This window comes from Budorcas taxicolor, chromosome 23 (genome assembly GCF_023091745.1).
Source record: "Budorcas taxicolor isolate Tak-1 chromosome 23, Takin1.1, whole genome shotgun sequence".
Taxonomy (NCBI): Eukaryota; Metazoa; Chordata; class Mammalia; order Artiodactyla; family Bovidae; genus Budorcas; species Budorcas taxicolor.
In genome coordinates, this window is record NC_068932.1 from 34,747,767 (window position 1) to 34,768,860 (window position 21,094).

At 40.3% G+C, this 21,094-nt stretch overlaps 1 protein-coding gene across 1 annotated transcript in view; it reads left to right on the forward strand.

Moving 5' to 3' along the window:
* The first annotated feature begins 511 nt into the window (after positions 1-511).
* Positions 512-21,094, forward strand: part of TRUB1 (TruB pseudouridine synthase family member 1) — a 29,869-nt gene continuing 9,286 nt past the window's right edge. The window contains exons 1-4 of the mRNA XM_052661143.1: positions 512-800; positions 4,723-4,821; positions 11,785-11,840; positions 17,361-17,442. Of these exons, the coding sequence (XP_052517103.1) occupies positions 512-800; positions 4,723-4,821; positions 11,785-11,840; positions 17,361-17,442 (526 nt within the window). The remainder of the gene's footprint in view (positions 801-4,722; positions 4,822-11,784; positions 11,841-17,360; positions 17,443-21,094) is intronic.

The window sequence follows — 21,094 nt, forward strand, 5'->3', positions numbered from 1 at the left end:
TTGCCATTTCCTTCTCCAATGCATGAAAGTGAAAAGTAAAAGTGAAGACGCTCAGTCGTGTCCGACTCCTAGCGACCCTATGGACTGCAGCCCACCAGGCTCCTCCGTCCATGGGATTTTCTAGGCAAGAGTACTGGAGTGGGGTCTGGGTCTTCTTAATTCTTGAAAGGGATGCGGGAGAGATGTGAAGATATTTCTCGCAGAAAATCTATACAGCCTTGGTGTTCGGGTTCGGAAACTGTGAATTACATGTGCGGCACGGAATTAACCCTACTTAACAAGCAAACAGGATGATAGAAAAAAAAATTACTCCATCAGAGCCCTCAGAAGGGTCAGCGACTCTCAGCCAGCACGAGAAAAACCAAAGACTACAATTCCCACAAGCCCTTGCGATTCCACCCACCCAGGTAACTTCGAAGCAAGGGAAAGGCAGGCTGGATGTCGGGCGCACTCCTTGTTGCGTCATTAGCGTGCGACTCCAAGATACAAAACCGGTTTGGACTACAAAAGCATGGCAGCTGCTGAGGCGGCGGCGGTGGTGTTGTCGTCCTGTTTGAAACCAGACCCAGCCCCAGTCCCCGAAAGTGCAGGGACAGCTGCAGCAACGGCCGCCACATCCTCAGCGATGGCTGCAGTCGCGGCGGTTGCGGCCGCGGCCAGGACCGGATCCGAAGCCAGGGTCTCGAAGCCCGCGTTGGCTACTAAGCTGCTGTCCCTGAGCGGCGTGTTCGCTGTGCACAAGCCCAAAGGGACCACTTCAGCCGAGTTGCTGAATCGGCTGAAGGAGAAGCTGCTGGCAGGTACTGCAGCCGGGTGGGGACAGGCGGAGGCCATGCGGTCGCCGTGAGAGCGGAAGCCGCACGGGGCACGCTAGGCTTTTTGCCCTTTCAAGGCTCAAGTGATAAAAGGAAGGGAAAGGGAGAACGACCACTGTATAAATTCTGGACAGAAATCTGGAGCATCTCCGGCTAGGACTTGTCCTAACGTGAACTCCTGTAGCCTAGTTGGCAGTTGTCGTTCTCAAGGGAAAAAAACAAGCAAAAACAAAAACAAAACTTACACACCCACAAATAAACCTCTGCTCTTGGGCATGCAGACCAATTTTCTGTAATCTAATCCCTCAGAAACCTTTTGTTTGGCTCACATAAGTGAACTGTACCCAAAAGAATCACTGGCTCTCTACACTCCAAAGCTGCTTTCCTAAAAATATGTTGGAAATGTAGATATTACTTAACCAAGTCTTAACACAGTGTTTTTCACAGAGTGGACGTAAGAATTATTTAAAGTCCCTTGCACAGATGCAGATTCTAATCCTTACCCTTCCAGAGATAGTGATTCTGAGGGTATGGGGTGTTTTTCGGAAAGTCCGTCTTTAAACTGTTGCTCCGGGTGATTTTGGTATAAGCAGTCTATGGACCACATTTTGTTGAACACTATAACTTGGTCACTTCTAAGAGCATTCTTTTTGTTTGTTTGTGTCTTTATATACACTGGGAGAATATTGGAAAATTCTAAAGGATCTCTCAGTTTGTCAATCCAGTAGTTTGTTTCATAGAATGAAATCAAGGAACTTTTAGTTTTTTTTTGACACCTGCAGTAAGCCAGATCTGAGAGACACCGACTCCTCCTTAACTGAGCTCATAGCAGTAATTTCTGTAGCCTTTGGTGATAAAACTATTTAACTAGCTTTTCAAGGCCCTCCAGAGTCTGGCCCTGGCTTATTTTTCCATCAAATCAGTACAGGAGATTTCTTCTTTGAATAGTGTCCCCTGGCAAATGTTACTGCTTCCCTTTTTATTGCAAAAACAAAGTATTCTGGTAGGAATTTGTTAATTAAAACTGACCCATTACAGGTTCAGATGTTTGTTGGTAAATTCCTGAAGATATTTAATACCTGTGTTATATCTGCTCATTCTTTTGTTATACTTTCATTATACTTTGTTACCTGTAAGGATGTTGAAGGAAGGAATTACATCAGAGACAAGCTTTGTGGTGTCATCATGGAGTTGATTCATTCATAGAATTGCTTTCCTTTGGCCTTATTTGTTAGCTAAGCTATGGCTTTTTTGTTCCTCAAAGTAATAACTTCTGTTCTCTTTCAGATAGGTTTCTCATAGGAGTTCTCATAGGATTAAAGCGATAGCCTGGCTTTCTGGTTAATTGGTCTCCAGGAACTGAAATTTCTTGTTGAAACTTAGTTAAAATTGATTGTTTCCATGCTGTTGCTGAACTGTCTTCTGGAAGCCACTCACTGAGAAGTAGACATTCTCATTACTCTCCATTTCTATATTGCTTGTGATTGGCTGATTCTATATTTCTGTTAGCTAGACCAGGGCTTTCTAAATGCTATTCTGACTGGTTGTCAGGATTTACCTGGAAGGTTCTCTTAAAGATACAGATTTCAGAATACAACATTCTAATGCCAGCCAGGTTTGACAATTGCCGATTGAGGCCACAGTCAGTTGTCATGGCCCTTATTAATGTTCTTTGCCTTTCCTTACATTGATTCATCTGGCACTAAAATCTCTGCTCTTCTGTCTTTTTGAATCCTTCAAGGCCTAAAACATGGCAGAATTTTATAGCTAGAAAAGATCTTAGTAAATATTCATCCATGATGCCAATGGGGTGAACCAGATTCCGACATAGTAGAGGTAAGGTGTCTTCAGACTTGGAAAAAGGGAAGACAGTAAACTTTAGGGCCTCCATTCTCCAAGCACTGTTAAGTTAAAAATACAAAAGAGATCCCAAAATGTTTCTATAAATACAGTTTGAGAGAGTCGTAATGGGTTACAGGTCAAGGTGAAGGGTTTGAAGTCTAGGCCTAGCCTTACAGGTTCATGTTAAAGCATATCCTCATCTCTTTCCAAGCATGGTGATACCGTAATCAGAGAGTAACATTAGGATTGTGTTCCAGACCCCGCAGAGTTCTAACTCACTGCTGCTGCGGTTGCTAAGTCGCTTTAGTCGTGTCCGACTCTGTGTGACCCCATAGGTGGCAGCCCACCAGGCTCTCCCGTTGCTGGGATTCTCCAGGGAAGAGCACTGGAGAGGGTTGCCATTTCCTTCTCCAATGCAGGAAAGTGAAAAGTGAAAGGGAAGTTGCTCAGTCGTGTCCGACTCTTCGCGACCCCACGGACCGCAGCCTACCAGGCTCCTCTGTCCAGGGATTTTCCAGGCGAGAGTACTGGAGTGGGGTGCCATTGCCTTCTCCTCCAACTCACTAAGGTGGTAATTAAGTGGTGATTACAACCCAGCACATCCTTTTGGCCATTTCACCTGGCTTCTTCATTGTTGCTCTGCCTTCTCTCCTCGCCTTGCTCTGTCCTTGCTTCTCAGTTTCTTGTACTCTGTTTCCCATCTTCTCTGTGTCAGTGGTAATGCACGCATGCACAGTCGCTTCAGTTGTGTCGGGCTCTTTGAAACCCTATGGACCGTAGCCCACCAGGCTCCTCTGTCCATAGGTTCTCCAGGCAAGAATGCTGGAGTGGGTAGCCATTTCCTTCTCTAGTGGATCTTCCCAACCCAGGGATCAGACCCTGGTCTTTTACATCTCCTGCGTTGGCAGGCAAGTTCTTTACCGCTAGCGTCACCTGGGAAGTAGGGAAAGTTTTATGGGTTTGGAAGGATACAGATCAATACAGCTCTTCCTGCTTCTCTCTCCATTCTCATTTGAAGTCCGGTAGCCAGTATTCTCTCAATATATTGTTATATACCACGATGATGATGATAACAGCATATTGGTATAGAGCTTTGAGTTTCCAAAGCATGTTCAGATAGCATTATTTCATTTTATTCTTTACAGTAGGAATATGAGATAGGCCAGGCTGGCATCTTTTGTTTTTTTCCTTTTCTCTTTTTAAAATCTGAATGCTTTGGCGTATAAGTGGCATCTTAAACTGTTACCTTCTTCCCATGTAACCTTTTGTTGAGATTAGCTTCTTTAAGGAATTGGTAACTTTTGATTAGGAGAGGAGGGCAGATATACAGATAGTTTGGGGACTTAGTGTTCTCAGAAGTAACCCTGTATGAGATATACTCCAGATGTTTAGGTAGCTGGAGTGACCAGCAGAGAACACAGGGAACAAAAGAGATTTTAGAGGTGGAATTGAGGACTTTTAAAACTAGCTGCCTATGTAAAAACTTCTGCTCATCATCCTCCATCTACCAGCCCACGACTGCCAGGAATTTACTGGATCTTTGTGGATTAGTGTGGATATTTACCCAGTTAAAAAAAAATTTTTTTTTTCCCGCTTACAAAATGAGTTCTAGGTTTTCGACAACTAATTTGGGAATACCGTTTCTTTGTAATTTAGATAGTGTCTGTATATCTTAAAGTCTGTTCTTTGTCAGTATTGCTGTTATCAGTTCAGTCACTCAGTTGTGTCACTCTTTGCGACCCCATGGACTGCAGCCCACCAGGCCTCCCTGTCCATCACCAACTCCCAGAGCTTACTCAAACTCACGTCCGTCAAGTCGGTGATACCATCCAACCATCTCATCCTCTGTTGTCCCTTTCTTCTCCCACCTTCAATCTTTCCCAGCATCAGGGTCTTTTCATATGAGACAGTTCTTATAACCTTAATATATTAAGTTTGTCCAATACTTTTTATTTGTTTTGAGTACTCCATCCACACTGCCTCATCCCATAGTAATGGAGATTCTACTTCATTTCTCTAAGTAATTACCTTTTTCTTTTTTTTTAAATCCCAATTACTCTTAAAGAAGCTGGAATGCCTTCTCCAGAATGGACCAAGAGGAAAAAGCAGACTTTGAAAATTGGGCATGGAGGGACCCTAGACAGTGCAGCCCGAGGAGTCCTGGGTAAGAGATATGAATGGAAATTTGATGTAACTGCCACTTAAATTAGAAAGAAATATTGATTAAGAACAGGCAGAATTGACTAAAGCCATGTCATTTCCAGTCTACTTGCAGTATTTCAGATCTACTAGATTTACAGTGCCATCTTCTCAAGAAGCCCTTCTACAAGGTACAGAAGGCTATTAGAAATAGCCACTTTCATGTGTGGAGTGTGCTTGGACCTTGAGAAAGGGTTTGTATCTGTGCAGAAAAGAATTAACACAGCAGGCCTGAGTTCACTATCTTTCTGAAGGCCTGCCTGCATCTGGGGACCTGGATTTGGGGTTGAACCCACCCTTCCCCATCCAATAAGCGCAGTTTGGTGTGCCTCATTGGTTTGTGTGAACAGTGTGGTTTATGACACCTGCTGTCCACCTTGGAGTCTGAGATTTTTTCCCACCATGCAGTGAGATTTTTTCCCACCATACAGTGAGAGGGTGCATGATAACCATTCCTCTCATCCCCTCCAATAAAACTTTGGATGCTGGGTTTCCAGTGGGCTCCCTCGAGCAGGAACATTGTACACATGTTACTCCTTTTTCAATTATGGAAGGAAAAAGGATCCAGCTGTGTAACCTTAGGATGTCACTGTAGATAAATCTTAGCCATGGATGAATCTTTCAGCGTGGGAGAGTCTTGGGGACTCCTGACATAGTATATGACTTTTTTTGTTTTTTTTTTTTTGCCTGTATCTTCAGAAAATGAACCTTATAGTTCCTCAGAGGAAGTCACTTTCTCTTGGGGGCATTAGTTGAGTGTCTTACTGCATGTGGAAGAAGATTGATAGAATTGATTGAGGGAAGAAGAGTCATTTGCCCCTTTTTCTTCCACCTTTGTAATTTGTTTTGTTTTTTTTGCATCTAGTAGAGATTCTGAGGGAACACCCCAGCAGCTCTATAGTAGAGAATCCGCCTGCAATGCAGGATCTGCAGGAGATGCAGGTTCAGTCTCTGGGTGGGGAAGACCCTCTGGAGGAGGGAATGGCAGCCCACTCCGGTATTCTGGACTGGAGAATCCCATGGACAGAGGAGCCTGGCAGGCAACAGTCCATAGGGTCGCAGAGTCAGGCACGACTGAAATGACTTAGCACACATGCAGAGATCGTGAAGTCTATCTTTTTAGACTGCCAAAGTGTGTATCCGCAGGATGGGGTATGTTTTTAGACACCTTTTTATAACTGTATCCATAGTCACAGAAATACACATTTGGAATTCTCCCCATTTCCCCCTGCCCCACATAGTAGAAACAAACTTTTATGGGACAAGCCTACCTTTTTACATGCCCTGGTGTTTTTTCATTTTACTCTATTCCATTTTTTTTTACAGTGTTGATCAGAATCCCCTAAATTGATTTCATGCTGCCCTAATGGAATGTGACTCATGCTTTGAAAAATACTGTGCTACAGCTTCCAGTCCATTTTATTAGAGCTAAAATTAGATGCGAATAAAAACAAACTTGATCTAAGCCAGCCAGAGGAAATGAATGCTTATTTAGAAGAAAAGGATAAAATTGGTGAATAAAATTATATTTTTCAAGAAAATTGGAAACAGTATATGATTTGCATTTTTTTTAATTTACAGATTTTATGTGATGCATGTTGGCAGAAACATCTTTACTTGAGGTTAAGACAGGAAAAAACACATGAAAATTCATTTTCCTGAGTTAGAGAGCTTGAATCCCACTCCAGTACTCTTGCCTGGAAAATCTCATGGACGGAGGAGCCTGGTGGGATGCAGTCCATGGGGTCGCTAGGAGTCGGACACGACTGAGCGTCTTCACTTTCACTTTTCACTTTCAGGCACTGGAGAAGGAAATGGCAACCCACTCCAGTGTTCTTGCCTGGAGAATCCCAGGGATGGGAGAGCCTGGAGGGCTGCCATCTATGGGGTCGCACAGAGTCAGACATGACTGAAGCGACTTAGCAGCAGCAGCAGAGAACTTGAATAGGCAAATTCTGACACCTTAACTACTGTTTCTTACCATAATAATTGATAATCATTTATTGAGCACTTATTGTATGTGAGGTCCCCTAGTTAGTGAGTGGTGAGATCAAGAGTTGAACCTGGACGTGCTGAGTGTTAAAGTCTCTGCCCTAATCTGGGATGGCAAATAGCTGGTACTCCTGCCCTTGTTCCCCATGTCCACAGCAGAAATTACTAATCAATCACAGCATTCTTTACCATTGCTTCCAGAAGTGGGTTCATGATTCTTATCAGTTCAGCTCTTCTGGAGTTGAAGCCTATTACAGTCTTCCATTTTCTAAGGTGTCCGTGCATGCTTAGTCGCTCAGTGGTGTCTGACTGTGACCCCATGGACTGAGCCCACCAGGCTCCTCTGTCCATGGGATTCTCCAGGAAAGAATACTGGAGTGGGTTGTCATTTTCTCCTCCAGGGGATCTTCCCAACCCAGGGATTGAACCCATGTCTCCTGTGTCTCCTGCATTGGCAGGTGGATTTGTTACCACCCAGCCACCTGGGAAGCCCCTTTCTAAAGCACAAGAACAGAAGTCCAAGAAGAAAGGGGATAAAATGTGTGCTTATTTATGAATAGACCAATTGTATTAATTTATGATTGTTGTTATTCATTGGCTTGCAGAAAATAGTGATATTCAGGGCACTGAGTAAAGAAGTTTATTTTTTACCCTAAATCTAAGGGATCTTGTTGAAAGCTTCCATTTTAATATTGTGAAGGGGTGGCATTTGGCAGAGATTTGTGTGAGTAGAAGAAATTGCATTGGAAATAATTTTCTATTTGGAGGCTTAATTTATATTTGATCACACATGTCCTTCGATGATGATATAATGTGTTCATGTGTCAAAATTATTAACTTTTTTCCTAATACCTGTGATTTCTATTAAGAATAGTTTTTTAAAAAGTAGACATTTAGTCACAGAATAAGGGAAGTTTGTTGTCTAAATTCTACAGACTGTTAAGCAAAGTTGATTTTTGGTGTATGGTGAAATGAACACTGGGCTGTAATCATCATGAGTTGTATACTGGCTATTTTATTTACTAAGTACATACACCCTGAGCAAATCCTATAACCTCCCAGAATTTCAGTTTCTCTCTTGAAAAGTGATAACAGCTACTGTAATTCTCAGAGTGAGTGAAGTAAAGTCGCTCAGTCGTGTCCGACTCTTTGCGACCCCATGGACTGTAGCCTATCAGGCTCCTCCGTCCATGGGATTTTCCAGGCAAGAGTGCTGGAGTGGATTGCCATTTCCTTCTCCAGGGGATCTTCCCAACCTAGGAATCGAGTCTCCTGCATTGCAGGCAGACGCTTTACCGTCTGAGTCACCAGGGAAGCCCAATTCTCAGAAGGTTTATTGAAATATCTTCAGTTCAGTTCAGTCGCCCAGTCGTGTCCGACTCTTTGCGACCCCATGAATCACAGCACCCTAGGCCTCCCTGTCCATCACCAACTCTTGGAGTTCACTCAGATTCACGTCCATTGAGTCAGTGATGCCATCCAGCCATCTCATCCTCTGTCGTCCCCTTCTCCTCCTGCCCCCAATCCCTCCCAGCATCAAAGTCTTTTCCAATGAGTCAGCTCTTCGCATGAGGTGGCCAAAGTACTGGAGAAGTGTCTATAGTGTATTGATATATACTCTACCCTGTGAAGAACTTTGTAAAAGGGCTTTTTTGTATTGTTGTTGTTAACAAAACTGGACCTAGTGGAAAAATATACTTTTACTTTCAACATTTTTGGCTGTTTTTGCTGTTTTGAGGGGGAAATATTGATGGTAAAGATTTAAGAATTTAGCTGACAATTTAAAATATAATCTGAAATTCAGCTTTATAATTCTATTAATCTATATTTTATAAGTACTAGAAATATTTATAAAATGTTTTCAAATATTAAATAATTATTACATATAATATATATTATATGAAGCATATATAATTCTATAAAGAGGGCTTACAAAATTCTGAAAAATGCTGTGGTAAGCAGAATAATGACTTCGCTAAAGATGTCTGTGTCCCAGTCTCCAGAACCTATAAATATGTTAGGTTGCATAACAAGGATGTGTTAAAGTTGCACATGGAATTAATGTTGTTGATCAGTTGACTTTAAGAGATATCCTGGAATATCCTGGTGGATCCAGTGTAATCACAAGGGTCTTTAAATTGGAAGAGAAGGCAGAAGAGTGTCAGAGAAGATGTGGCAATGGAAGCAGAGATTGCAGTGATGTGTTTGCTGGCATTGGTGAGGAAGGGGGTCCTGAGCCAAGGAAGACAAAGAGCCTCCAGAAACTGGAAAAGGCAAGGAACTTCCCCTGGGAAGCCTCTAGATAAAGATTCTCCCCTCAGGCCTCCAGAAAAGAAGGCAGTGTGTTGACCCCTTGATTTTTACCATAGTAAAAGCCACCTCAGATTTCTGACCTCCAAAACTGTAGGATAATAAGTTTGCGTTGTTTTAAACCACTGTGTTGGTAATTTGTTGCACAAACAGTAGGAAGGTGATATTCAGTATAAATTACTTAAAATGGAACTAAGTTTTGATATACTATTTTGAAGTTTAACTTTAAAACTTAGAAAATTATGGTGAAAAATGTTAGAAAATACAAGAAAACATCAAATTGAAAGTAAAACTATCCACCTTCCAGTAATAATTATTGTCAACATTGTGGTTATATTTCTCCCTAGCTTTTTGTCTATGCAGATTTTTTTTAAAATTGAGCTCTTTCATACATACTCTGGGCTTTCCCGGTAGCTCAGTGGGTAAAGAATCCACCTACATTTCAGGAGACACAGGAGACGTGGCTTCAGTCCCTGGGCTGGGAAGATCCCCTGGAGGAGGAAATGGCAAGCCACTCCAGCATTCTTGCCTGGAGAATCCCCACGGACAGAGGAGCCTGGCGGGGTCGCAAAGAGTCAGAAGCAACTGAGCCCTTGACACTGGACACTGTATACATATACGAGCTGGGTTACTCTCAGATGCCTTCCTGTTTCACTGTGGATCACTGAACTAGCAGAGAAATCGTCATCAGTCTAGCCTTTTAACTATGATAGAGTCAGACACATCAGCCTGCTCTTAAGACACCCTGCATTCTGGATGATAAACCCACCGTGCTCATCCTTGTGTCTGAGAATTTGTCAATTTGTTTCTTCTTTAGAACATACCTCTCTTGTCTGCATGTTCAAATCCTTTACCTCCTTTAAGGCCTAACTGAATGCCTCAATGAAGCATTCTCTGGACTCTGTTGCCATTTAGAGTGACCTCCTACAGTAGTTATCATCCCTGTGTTCATTTTGACACAATCATGTACTGTTGTATTGTTAGTTAATGTTATTCTTTCATTAATTCAGGCAACCTTTTTTTTTTTTTTTGCGCATTTGCAGTTTCCCTCGTCTGTATTGTATTTTGCCCATGAAATTATAAGCCCTTTCAAAGTCAGGATATGTGCTATTCCATTAAAAGTGTTCTTGGGATGGAGTGCCTGGTAGCTGCTTGCAAAATATTGATTGGGGTTTCTTGAATGGAATAAAACTGAATTGGATCTTTGTTATCATTATACAAAGTTTTTGCCTTAGCAGCAGGTGCTCTTATTTGAAGAGTGCTCTGCTCAACAGAGGATCCCTAAGGCAGACCGTTTTTATGTTAGTCCTTGAACCACTATGACTATCAAAGAAGCTGAGAGGGGCTTTGGGATAGACTTTATGAAGGAATGGGGATGTGAGCTGGGTTTCAAAGGCAGACTTTGAATATTTTACGAAGAAGTTGGTACTGTAGGCATTGGGGCCCTATTGAGGATTGTTCAGGAGCTTTGTGCAGTGGAGTTTTCAGAAATGGTTATGAAATGGTATGAATTGGGAGAAGAAGAGATAGGATGTAGAACAGAGAGGTTGATTTAGGCTGGTGGCGGTGAGAGGAAAGCCTGGATGAGTGAGTTGGCAGGGGGATGAAAGGAAGGAGGTCTGCTGTTAGTTTGGTTGGAATTTTAATTCCAGCATTTACTGGTTGCGAGATACTGGGCAAAGTTCTTAGACTCCTATGCCTCAGTTTCCTCAGCTATCCTATAGGGATAATCGTATCCTCTTGTTTTAAGGATTAAATGAGCTAATGAATGGAAAGCACGTAGAGTAGAATTTGATACATGGTAAACTCAGTGGATGATATCTGCCGCAAATATTCATGATAATTCATTCAACTTGCCAGTCATTTCTCTTTCTTATAATTCTGAATTGTGACGGTTGTATTGTGTGTGTTCTTTTACAAAATTGTATCCACTAATGAGAAATACTTCAATTCTTATGAAACTTTGCTTGCTGGTAAGTGAAGAAATGATTACATCCTCTCATCTTAGGCTGGTGAAATGTGTGGTTACAAGGATAATGTTTGAAACTGAGGAGACAAGTGGGCCATTGTACTTTTTATTTGGTCAATGCAAACATATACTCTCCAGACTCATATTTTACCCTGTATTATTCTTTGCGTTGAGTGGATTTGTTATGTTTCTATTTTCTTGATTGTATACTTCTGGGCACTAATCATCTTTAAATGGTTCATTAGTTACGATGATAACTTTTGCTTTGTTTAATAGTGAACTCTGTCAGAGACTTCATCATACCAAGATTAACTGTAGCATTTTTTTTCACTGATGCCCATATAAAATTCCAGTGAGTCCTTGGAGATTTTTTTCAAAACTTTTTGTTATCTGATTGTCTGGATTGAGGTTTCTAATATTATGTTTCACACTTAGAGAAAGAAAGAAGGTCTCTCCCCCACCCCCACTTCAGAATTTCTTACTTGCATGACAAGCTCAACTGACTGGAGTAATGGGAGCCCTGACATTATGCTAAATAAGTGCTTTTTCTAACTTTACATATGCCAGGAAACTGTGCCCAGTGTATGTCATAAAGCATATTTTTAAAACCTAGTTTTCACAATAGGATGTCATAATATCTCTTTCTTTGATTTGTAGTGGTTGGAATTGGAAGGGGAACAAAAATGTTGACCAGTATGTTATCAGGGTCCAAGGTAAGAATACTGGAATGGTTCTGTTTTTCTTGAATGTTTTCTTAATGACCCATGTGTTGGATTTTATCAGTTAAAAAATAAACTGTATAACTTGCTTAAATGAGTGTCAACCCTGGGTATTAATCTCAGTGTCTATAATCATGAAATCTGAGATTCAAAATATTGAGACTGTAAATTCGTAATTGAAAAATAAATTTGACTTATAGAAGCAAAAATTTTGTGGTACCTATAATTTTAAAGTATATGTGTTTAGTTTTTGTGAGGGTGTTTTTTGTATGTTTCTTTTTGTTTGTATAGTTATAGTTCTTAAAGAAAACTTACAGATCATAAATTCTATTAGAAGATTTTTTTTAAACCTTAGAATTTTTGTAGAAACAATATCATTTGGTAAACCATGCAGTTTCCAACAAAAGACATGTTTTGTTCAGTGTTTACAAAATGTTTACTAACTAAAAGAATGGGGCTTCTTAAAGATGATGTTACATCATTCCTTGACTGCATCCAAAAGCATCTTTAAGGCTTTGAATAGGAGAGGGAGGAGGGATTAAGTGGGGACAGGAGAGGTTCTAAACCTGGGCTTTAGGCCTTGAGTGAGAACCCTCACTGAACTGGCAAGGTGGAAAGAGCCCTGAGACAAGTCTAGATGTCAGTGTTTCGCCTCTCTGGGCCTCTTCCAGCTTTAAAAGAGATATAATATCTGTATTCTAATTAGCAGCTAGATGCTGATTATAATAGCTTGGACTTGGGACCAGTGAAAATGGGGAAGATAGGAAATGTGGAAAATGTGGAAGGAAGATTAATATGCCATTAGGAAGGGGAGAATTTCAGCAAGTTCCTGGACTAAACTTTTTATTTGTTTTAAAACCCTTGTTGCAAGCAGGTTATAAATAGTTGGTAAGGTGCTTTCCGTCTAAATTTTTTCTTAGAAAAGAAAATGTGGTCAAAGACCATTTAAAATACTTACTATTTCACTGCAGACTTATAAAAATATAATTAATATCAAATTGCTAAATAAGTTTCTAAGCACCTTCATTTTCTGAACTTATTTCATGGTAGGTACTGGCCCTTGGGCCAGACTCTGAGGGCCAGGGGTCTAAGTAAGTGTTTCTTAAAATGAAAAGCCCTGGAAAGCCTATTGCCTTTAACACCCCATTTTAGTTACTAACTGGCATAAAAGCCTGTCTTTCAGTTGGGAAGGATCTTCATGCCTTAGATAAATGGAAGAATCTTCAAAATCATAGTATATAACAGTTGTGTTAAAATGGAGGAATTTGACAGTTGTACAGTAATTTGAACAGTGTATTTAAATACTGACATGTGGAGGTTAGAATCTGTTTCTGGTACAGAATTTTCCAATTGCTTAATATATGTTTAATTCTAAAATATAAACCGTGGTTATTTTGATACAAGATTATGGATGATTTTATTTTCTTTTTTTCATACTATTTGGTATTCTTCAAAATCTTTACAATGAAAAGTCACTTTTTAATAAAAACAGAAGATATATTTTACATTAAGGCATTTGTTTGTTTTCCCCACCAAGATAAAACATGTTAAGTTCACTGAAATATTCATTATCCACCCCCCAAAAAAAACCCCATTAGTACATGTAACACATTATATGTTTTTGAAAGGTTTTACATGTAAATTCCAGACACATTTCCAGAAGTATGATGACTGGAAAAATACATACATCATTGGCTCTTGTTTAAATTTTATTTATCACATATCATTTTGGTATTCAGCTAGGAAAGCTGAATGTCATACAGTGAAATCACTGATCTTCAGATGACTCTAGTGTAAGAAAACTCCAGGTGTATCTTATTATAGAGACCTAGTTCTTGGGTACTTCACCTTTGCAAAATAAGAGTTATTATCTTGGTAGCTATTTGTATTTCTTATACTTTTAATTTTAGATTATGTATGTGTGGCTCAGCTGGTAAAGAATCCACTTGCAATGCAGGAGACCTGGGTTTGATCCCTGGTTTGGGAAGATCCCCTGGAGAAGGGAAAAGCTACCCACTCCAGTATTCTGGCCTAGAGAAGTCCATGGACTGTATAATCCATGGGGTCGCAAAGAGTCGGACACGACTAAGCGACTTTCACTCACTTGTTGAAAAAATTAAATCTTTTACATTTTACCTTTAAATTATCAGCGCTCCTGGTGGCTCAGAGGGTAAAGCGTCTGCCTGCAATGCGGGAGATTCGGGTTTGATCCCTGGCTTGGGAAGATCCCCTGGAGAAGGAAATGGCAACCCACTCCAGTACTCTTGCCTGGAAAATCCCATGGACAGAGGAGCCTGGTAGACTACAGTCCATGTGGTTGCAGAGAGTTGGACATGACTGAGCGACTCACTTTCACTTTCATGTTGAAGATGACACTTTTATCAAAGTAGTTAGAAGCTGTTAATGAATTTTTTTTAATAGCCTTTGTTTTCACACTGGCTAGAATCTTGGAGATCTTTTTTCTTAAGCAGTGACTTAAAAAATTTTTTTGACCAGGACCCATAACATATCTTGGTATATATAGAGGGGAGTTACCACAAGAGTAGAGATATCTAGTTCCAGGATGGCAGATACTCAATGTTTAGGTAACAACCATATCATATACCCCATTGCCTTACCATCCAGTCCTAATGAAAGAGGTTGCTAATGGAACAGGGCCTAACACTCTTTCCTGCTGAACCAAGAGACATCCTTAGAATCCTGTTCAGTGTGCTAAATACCAGTCCATGCAACGCTATCAATTAATGAGCAGAGAACTAACCTCTTCATTAAAATCTTTAGGCCATTGGATTAATTTGCCTTCATTTTGTAAAGACCACAAATTATTTAGAGCATCCCACTCCCTGGTGGCTCGGAGGTAAAGAATCCGCCTACAATGCAGGAGACTCAGGTTTGATTCCTGGGTCTGAAAGATCCCCTGGAGAAGGAAATGGCAACCCACTCCAGTATTCTTGCTTGGGAAATCCCTTAGACAGAGGAGGCTGGTGGGCTACAGTTCATGGGGTGGCAAGAGTCAGATGCGACTTAGCAACTACGCCACCACCACTCCTTATATGCTTTCCTACCCAGTCAGATCAGAGTATGTTTAAGAAAAGAGCCTTTCCTGTCATTATCATTAGCTTTCTCTCCTGTCAGGCTTTGCTCTGCCAATGATCAACTTTCTCTTGAATCATTTTTTTCTCGCTGCATTCTGTTTTGGGCTTCTGAGTGTATTATGTAAAAAAAGCACATAGGTTTTCTGAACAGTGCCTGTTATACAAAAGTTGCTCAGTAAATACTGTTATTACTGTTTCCATGTGTTTCATCTATCCCCAAATCTCTTTCTCCTGAGTTACAGGCCTGTTGGATCGCTCTGACTACAGATGCCATAGACATTAATTTTATTCAAGCAATTTCTGTTGGAAATCTTGAATGCAGTTAATTTCATTCATTTTATTTCTATCTCTGACTTTTTGATGGCCTAGGCAAAAATATGACATTGATGAGAAAGAGGAAGCATGCCAGTTATTTAAGGAAGAAACTTTACTCTGGGTATTAAAGTCAAAAAGAAATTTTTTACAGTAAGGGAGATTGAATGATAGATGTTCTCAAAAATAGTTCTACAACATGTATGGAAGTGGCTCTGCATGAAATACAACAGGTAGAATGATTCTAAGGGGGTTAGGTGAACATATCCCTTTGTCTTAACTTGATCTAAGTATGGAATATAGCTTACCCAGAAGACAGCAATAGATTCACAGTCCCTTTACTGTCTTCCCTAAATTACACTTTCCTTGAGCCAGTCATTCAGGAGAATCTGGATGGCAGATGTACCTTGAAGTAACAGCCTTTGATGAGGTTTTGGAGTGTTATCTTTATTAGCTTCCTATATTGCTGATTAAAAGTTGGTTATTTATATGTGCTTTTGAAACCAGATGAGCCATGGAAGGGTTGATGTTCTGTTACGAGATTGCTGGTGCTGTGAAAATGCTCTTAACTAGCATTTCCCAGGTATAAGGCTACTCTCGTGTCTATGTAGAGAAAAACCATAGTGCCTGTAGGCAAAGCCAGCATTTCAGCAGAAAGCAGCCTTCGTATCCCCTCCAATCATTGAAGGGTATCGTCACTGGGGTCTACAGATGTTCCCCCCCAGATGTGTTCAGAGGACAGTAATTTCCCCCAGATGTACACAAGCATTTTTAGGTTAACTAATCAGTGTCAACTGCGAAGTGTGACTTGAGTAAAGCTCCTCCTGTGAAACTTAGCAACTCTCTAAAGTTGGAGCATCTCTAATCCACTTTCTGCAGAGGTTCGTCCAATTTGTACCTTTTCTTTGCACTCTATTAATATTCATTATATTTCATAAGTACTATATTGAAAATTTTGAAGGACTTACATTTTATGCACTGTATAGAGCTGTTCCTTGTTAATGAAGATATTCAAAACCATGTTTCAGTGTGGTAGCATAATAAGCTTATCATTAATAAACTCATTTTTCTGCAAAGTACTCCAGCTTAAATTGCTCACATAACTGCCGATTCTTTTCAGTGAGAATTCTGTTCCTTGCATTTTTTTTTTGCTAATTCCTGTGATCCTCGAAATGAAATTTGAATTTGACCAAACGAGAGGAGAATAAAGAATATGTAGTACCAGTGAGACCCAAGACAGAAAGCAGAACGATCCTCAGTTAACTAGGAGTGATCTAATTCTTCACTTGTGAGTAATGAGCAGTTCTGAGAAGTGACTTTTATCCTTTCAGAGAGCTTAAGACGTAGCCATTTCTTCTTACAAGAAACACATATGTACATTATCTCTGCTATGCTAGTTTTTTTTTTATGTGTTTAGCTTTTGTTTAAATGCATAATCAAGTTCCTAAGACTGAGCTTGGTATTTCATATAAGAAATAATAATTTAAAATTAATTTTAATTGCATGTGGAGTAAAATTATTGCAGTCCATGGGGTCACAGAGTCGGACACGACTTAGCAACTGAGCAACAGCAACAGATTATTGAATCTTGTGATGACTAAGTAGGGGATTACTGTACCATTATCTCTGCTCCTCGGTATATTTAAATTTTTTCCTTCACAGTCTACACTGCTCAGTAGAAAACTGATTTTTAAAACTTTTTGTACAGTGTTGGATGGCATCACCAGCTCAATGGACATGAGTTTGAGCAAACTCCAGGAGATAGTGAAGGACAGGGAAGCCTGGCATGCTGCAGTCCATGGGGTAGCAAAGAGGTGGACACAACTTAGTGACTGAACAACAAGAACTGTATATTTATGAGCGATGATTATCAATAAAATCAGATTTTTTCTTGTCATGTTGGCTGGTTTGGCAAATTTTTGCCTGTTCCTTACTTTATACAATGCTTCCCACATATCAACAACTAACCAAGCAGTTACAGTCTATTGATTTTGCCTTTATTTTATATCAGTTAGGTTTATTAGTAAGGTTCTGTATAAGCTTTAAGATATGCATAACAGTTCTTTACCTTATGGCCTGTTTCCCTCTCTTGTGTCTCTTCCTCTAGAGATATATTGCCATTGGGGAACTGGGGAAGGCTACTGACACGCTAGATTCTACAGGGAAAGTAACAGAAGAAAAACCTTATGGTATGAAGCTCATCATATGTAGTCCTTGTTTCTAATATTTAAAGGAAGTTTCTCTGAATTTGGAATTTAAAAATAAGCCTCTTATGTTTCCGGTGATTTTAATTGTCAGTACATTTCTGTAGGTTAAAAAGGTTGGAAATTGTTTATCACATTGTTGCTTATATGATATGCCTATTAGTAAAGAATTGCAGTAATTGCCTTTTCCTATAATCAATATTTTTTTAACATGCAGAATTCTTCCGAATAACTCCCTTGGCAAAAACCACTTATACAATAGATAGGATCTAGGACATTCTTCCTAGTCTTAGGTGAAACAAAGCAGAGAAATTCTCTTGCTCTCTTGCTCGATTTTACCTGCATCTTGTCATTGTTATTGTTTTGGTTTTGGTTTATATAATTATCTCATAGCTGTTGAAATAAATGTACTAGGTTTAATACTTTAAAATTGATCTTATTCCTGTGCTTTTGGAGTATACAAAAAGATATAACAAAAGGAAAGCTATTTCTCTGGAAATAAACAGAATTCACTGAGGCACACTTTAATTTTTCTACCATCCCTTCTTTCACTTCTTTAAGAAAGGAAAGATAAATGAAATGGTTTCCTAGCAACTTTCATAGTGCTTATGCTATTTATAATGCAGCAGTTGTGGTTTTTGTACCGTCCGTTCACCTAAATTATTATGTCATCAACTGAATTATTTGTAAGCTTTCTGTTTTGTTTTGTTTTCTGCCTGTGCTTAATGTTACCTTTTTAAATGTAGCTTTAGGCAGTTTAACATCTGCTTCCCTATGTTTTTGTGTTGAGTGGTCTTAATGTATATTACATATTCCCCCAGTAGAGAGACCAACCGTCTACTTGTTCATTATGGCTTCTCTTGTCCTGTTAACATTTATATGTGGCTTAGTATCTTGCATGATTAATCAAGCACCATAATGAAGAGAAAAATCACCAATTTATTTTGAGTCTTTTAAAAAATAAATGTTGAATTAACCTTGAAATCATTATTATTATGGAATAACAGGATATGCCCACTTAATGGAAACCCAGCCGTAATCTTCAGCCAGAATGCTCGTAAGATTAAAGAGGGCTAGGAGGATGTCAGAGATTTCCAGAGTATCCTACATTATATGTCAGTTTGTATATAATTAGAAGAATGGTGAGGCGGTAAAGTTGGTGAGAGTCATTGGTTGGATGGGGACAGAGAGGAAGTTTGTTAAAAAAGATCTGGGTTTCTGGGTTTTAAAACTGTTACATGATGGTGCAGTTCTTTGAGTAGGGAATATTACAAGAGGACCAGGGTAATGAACCACTTAAATATACACTGGTAGGAAGGACTACCCTGAAGCATTTTGGAATTTTTAAAAACTATACTTTGTATTGTATCATTTATGACCTTACTTACCTTAAGGAAAGTAAGTTAGTGTGTTAAAATCATCTCTTTATAATCTTGAAATCTGAGAATCTAAGAAACGAAACAACTTTCTTTAGGCCCTCAAAAGGAGAGCTCCCATAGTTGACTGAACACTGTTTGTAGTCCCAGAAAATGAGAGCTCAGAGAGTTTTGCTGATTGACATGATTTTTCGGTATAGTCAGCATAGTTTGTCATCTGTTTAAGCTGCACAGCGGGTACCAAGGGGGAAATAAATATAAAACCTACCTTGTATCCTTAAGAAACTTGTGTCATATGGAGAACTAGGACCTGTGTTCTCAACCCTCTGAGACTTAATCCTAAGACCTGTAACCGGTATTTTGTAATGCCTTCTTTATTATGCTGAAATAAAACTCAGAGGTTTTCTCCCCTACCTACACATTAAAAAAAAAAATCAATGTACTATAGTAAATGGACTATAAAGAAGAAATAAAGGGAATTTATAGTAAAATAGTCACATCAGTATGTAAAAGCACAGATATTACTACACTGAAAGTCTTCATGAAGTAATCAGATACGTATATATGACAGATGCTCACACATCAATCACTGTGAATGCCACAAGTCAAATGCAGACAGACAGGTGTGTTGTGTTCATGACTCAGTACTGGAAAGTTCAGTATCTCCTTGTGGGAGCGACTGAAGGAGAGAGTGATTTGGGGGCTTCCGCAGTGGCTCAGTGGTAAAGAATCCGCCTGCAGTGCAGGAGACGCAGGTTCAGTCCCTGGGTCTGGAAGATCCCCTGGAGAAGGAAAGGCAGCTCTCTCCAGTATCCTTGCCTGGGAAATCCCATGGACAGAGGCGGCAGGTGGGCTACAGTCCATGGGGTCGCAAAAGAGTCACATGCAACTTGGCAACTAAGCAGCAAGACTGTACAAAAAATTCTGTATTTAAGTGGAAAATGGACTTCGATTCTAGCCTAAATGAAGTGGAAGTCGCTCAGTTGCGTCTGACTCTTTGCGACCCTGTGGACTAGACAAGCCATGGAATTCTCCAGGCAAGAATACTGGAGTGGGCAGCCTTTCCCTTCTCCGGGGGATCTTCCCAACCCAGGGATCGAACCCCGGTCTCCTGCATTGCAGGTGGATTCTCTTTACCACCTGAGCCACAAGGGAAACCCAGCGCTAGCCTAAAGTAACTATAAACAGAAGGTTGCCCACTGGAGCATCTGGCAGCTGCCCGGCACTCGTGCAGAGTGTGGACAGCTCCTCGCTGTGCCGCCCATGCACGTCACAGGCGCTCTGGCATCTCTGGGCCTCCTATTAAGTGCTGCTGCTGTCGCTGCCCACCAGTCATCACAGCAATAAAAAATACAGCTTCTAATTGACCTGTTGAAAACAGCCGCCATCTGGGTAAAACAAGGGGTTATGCAGTAAGTGGCACCTGAATGACCTTGGGTCACTTTATCCTATCTAGACAAATTACTATTTTTAGCCATACAAAATGAGTCTCTAGCTCAGACTCAACCTTCAAACCCTATTAATAGGGCCCTTTTATTATCTATCCTGACACCTTCTGTTATTTCTAAATAGTATTTTTTGCCATTTATTTAATATATTTTTATCTATTAATTCCTAAGCTGGGCTGAGACCATGTCTCTCTTGGTTTTTGATGCTTAGAGCAATGCGTGGCACGTAGAATAAAGTATTTAGTGGGTATGAATAAACCAGGCTGGTGATAGAGGCCTTGAAAAGACTGCAGGGAAGTCCCAGGAAAGACAAAGCATCTTCCTACCTGCTGCTGCTCTTTTCTCAGCCACAGTGAGGTATTACATTTCAGGTACAGTGTGTCTCTGAGGATACATGGCTCCAGTGTGCTCATCTGTTCTTCAGGGAGCTCAGGACATTGAAGCTGTGGCTTCCCAAGCTGTCCTGGATGTGAGCCAAGCTTCTGGGAAGGCCTTACTGCTCTGGTGATGGGAATAGCTTTTTTCGATGCCTCCTGTGGCTTTGTTACTGGGAGGCAAGAAATGTAAACTGTAAGGGCCATCTCTTGCTAATCCTCTGTTCTAAACACCACCACCTCTTGGTCCCCTGTATCTGATGCAAGTGGTTCCTCCTGGATTGTGGTCTGGCTTGCCCACATTTCCTAGAGAAAGCTGAAAAGTTGAATTGGGTCTCCAGTTGTCATTTAAACAAATAAGGCACACACTGTACTGGGGCTAGGGTGTAGCTGGGCATCAGTCATCCCATGGTACCTTTTATTTATACTGAAACTTTTT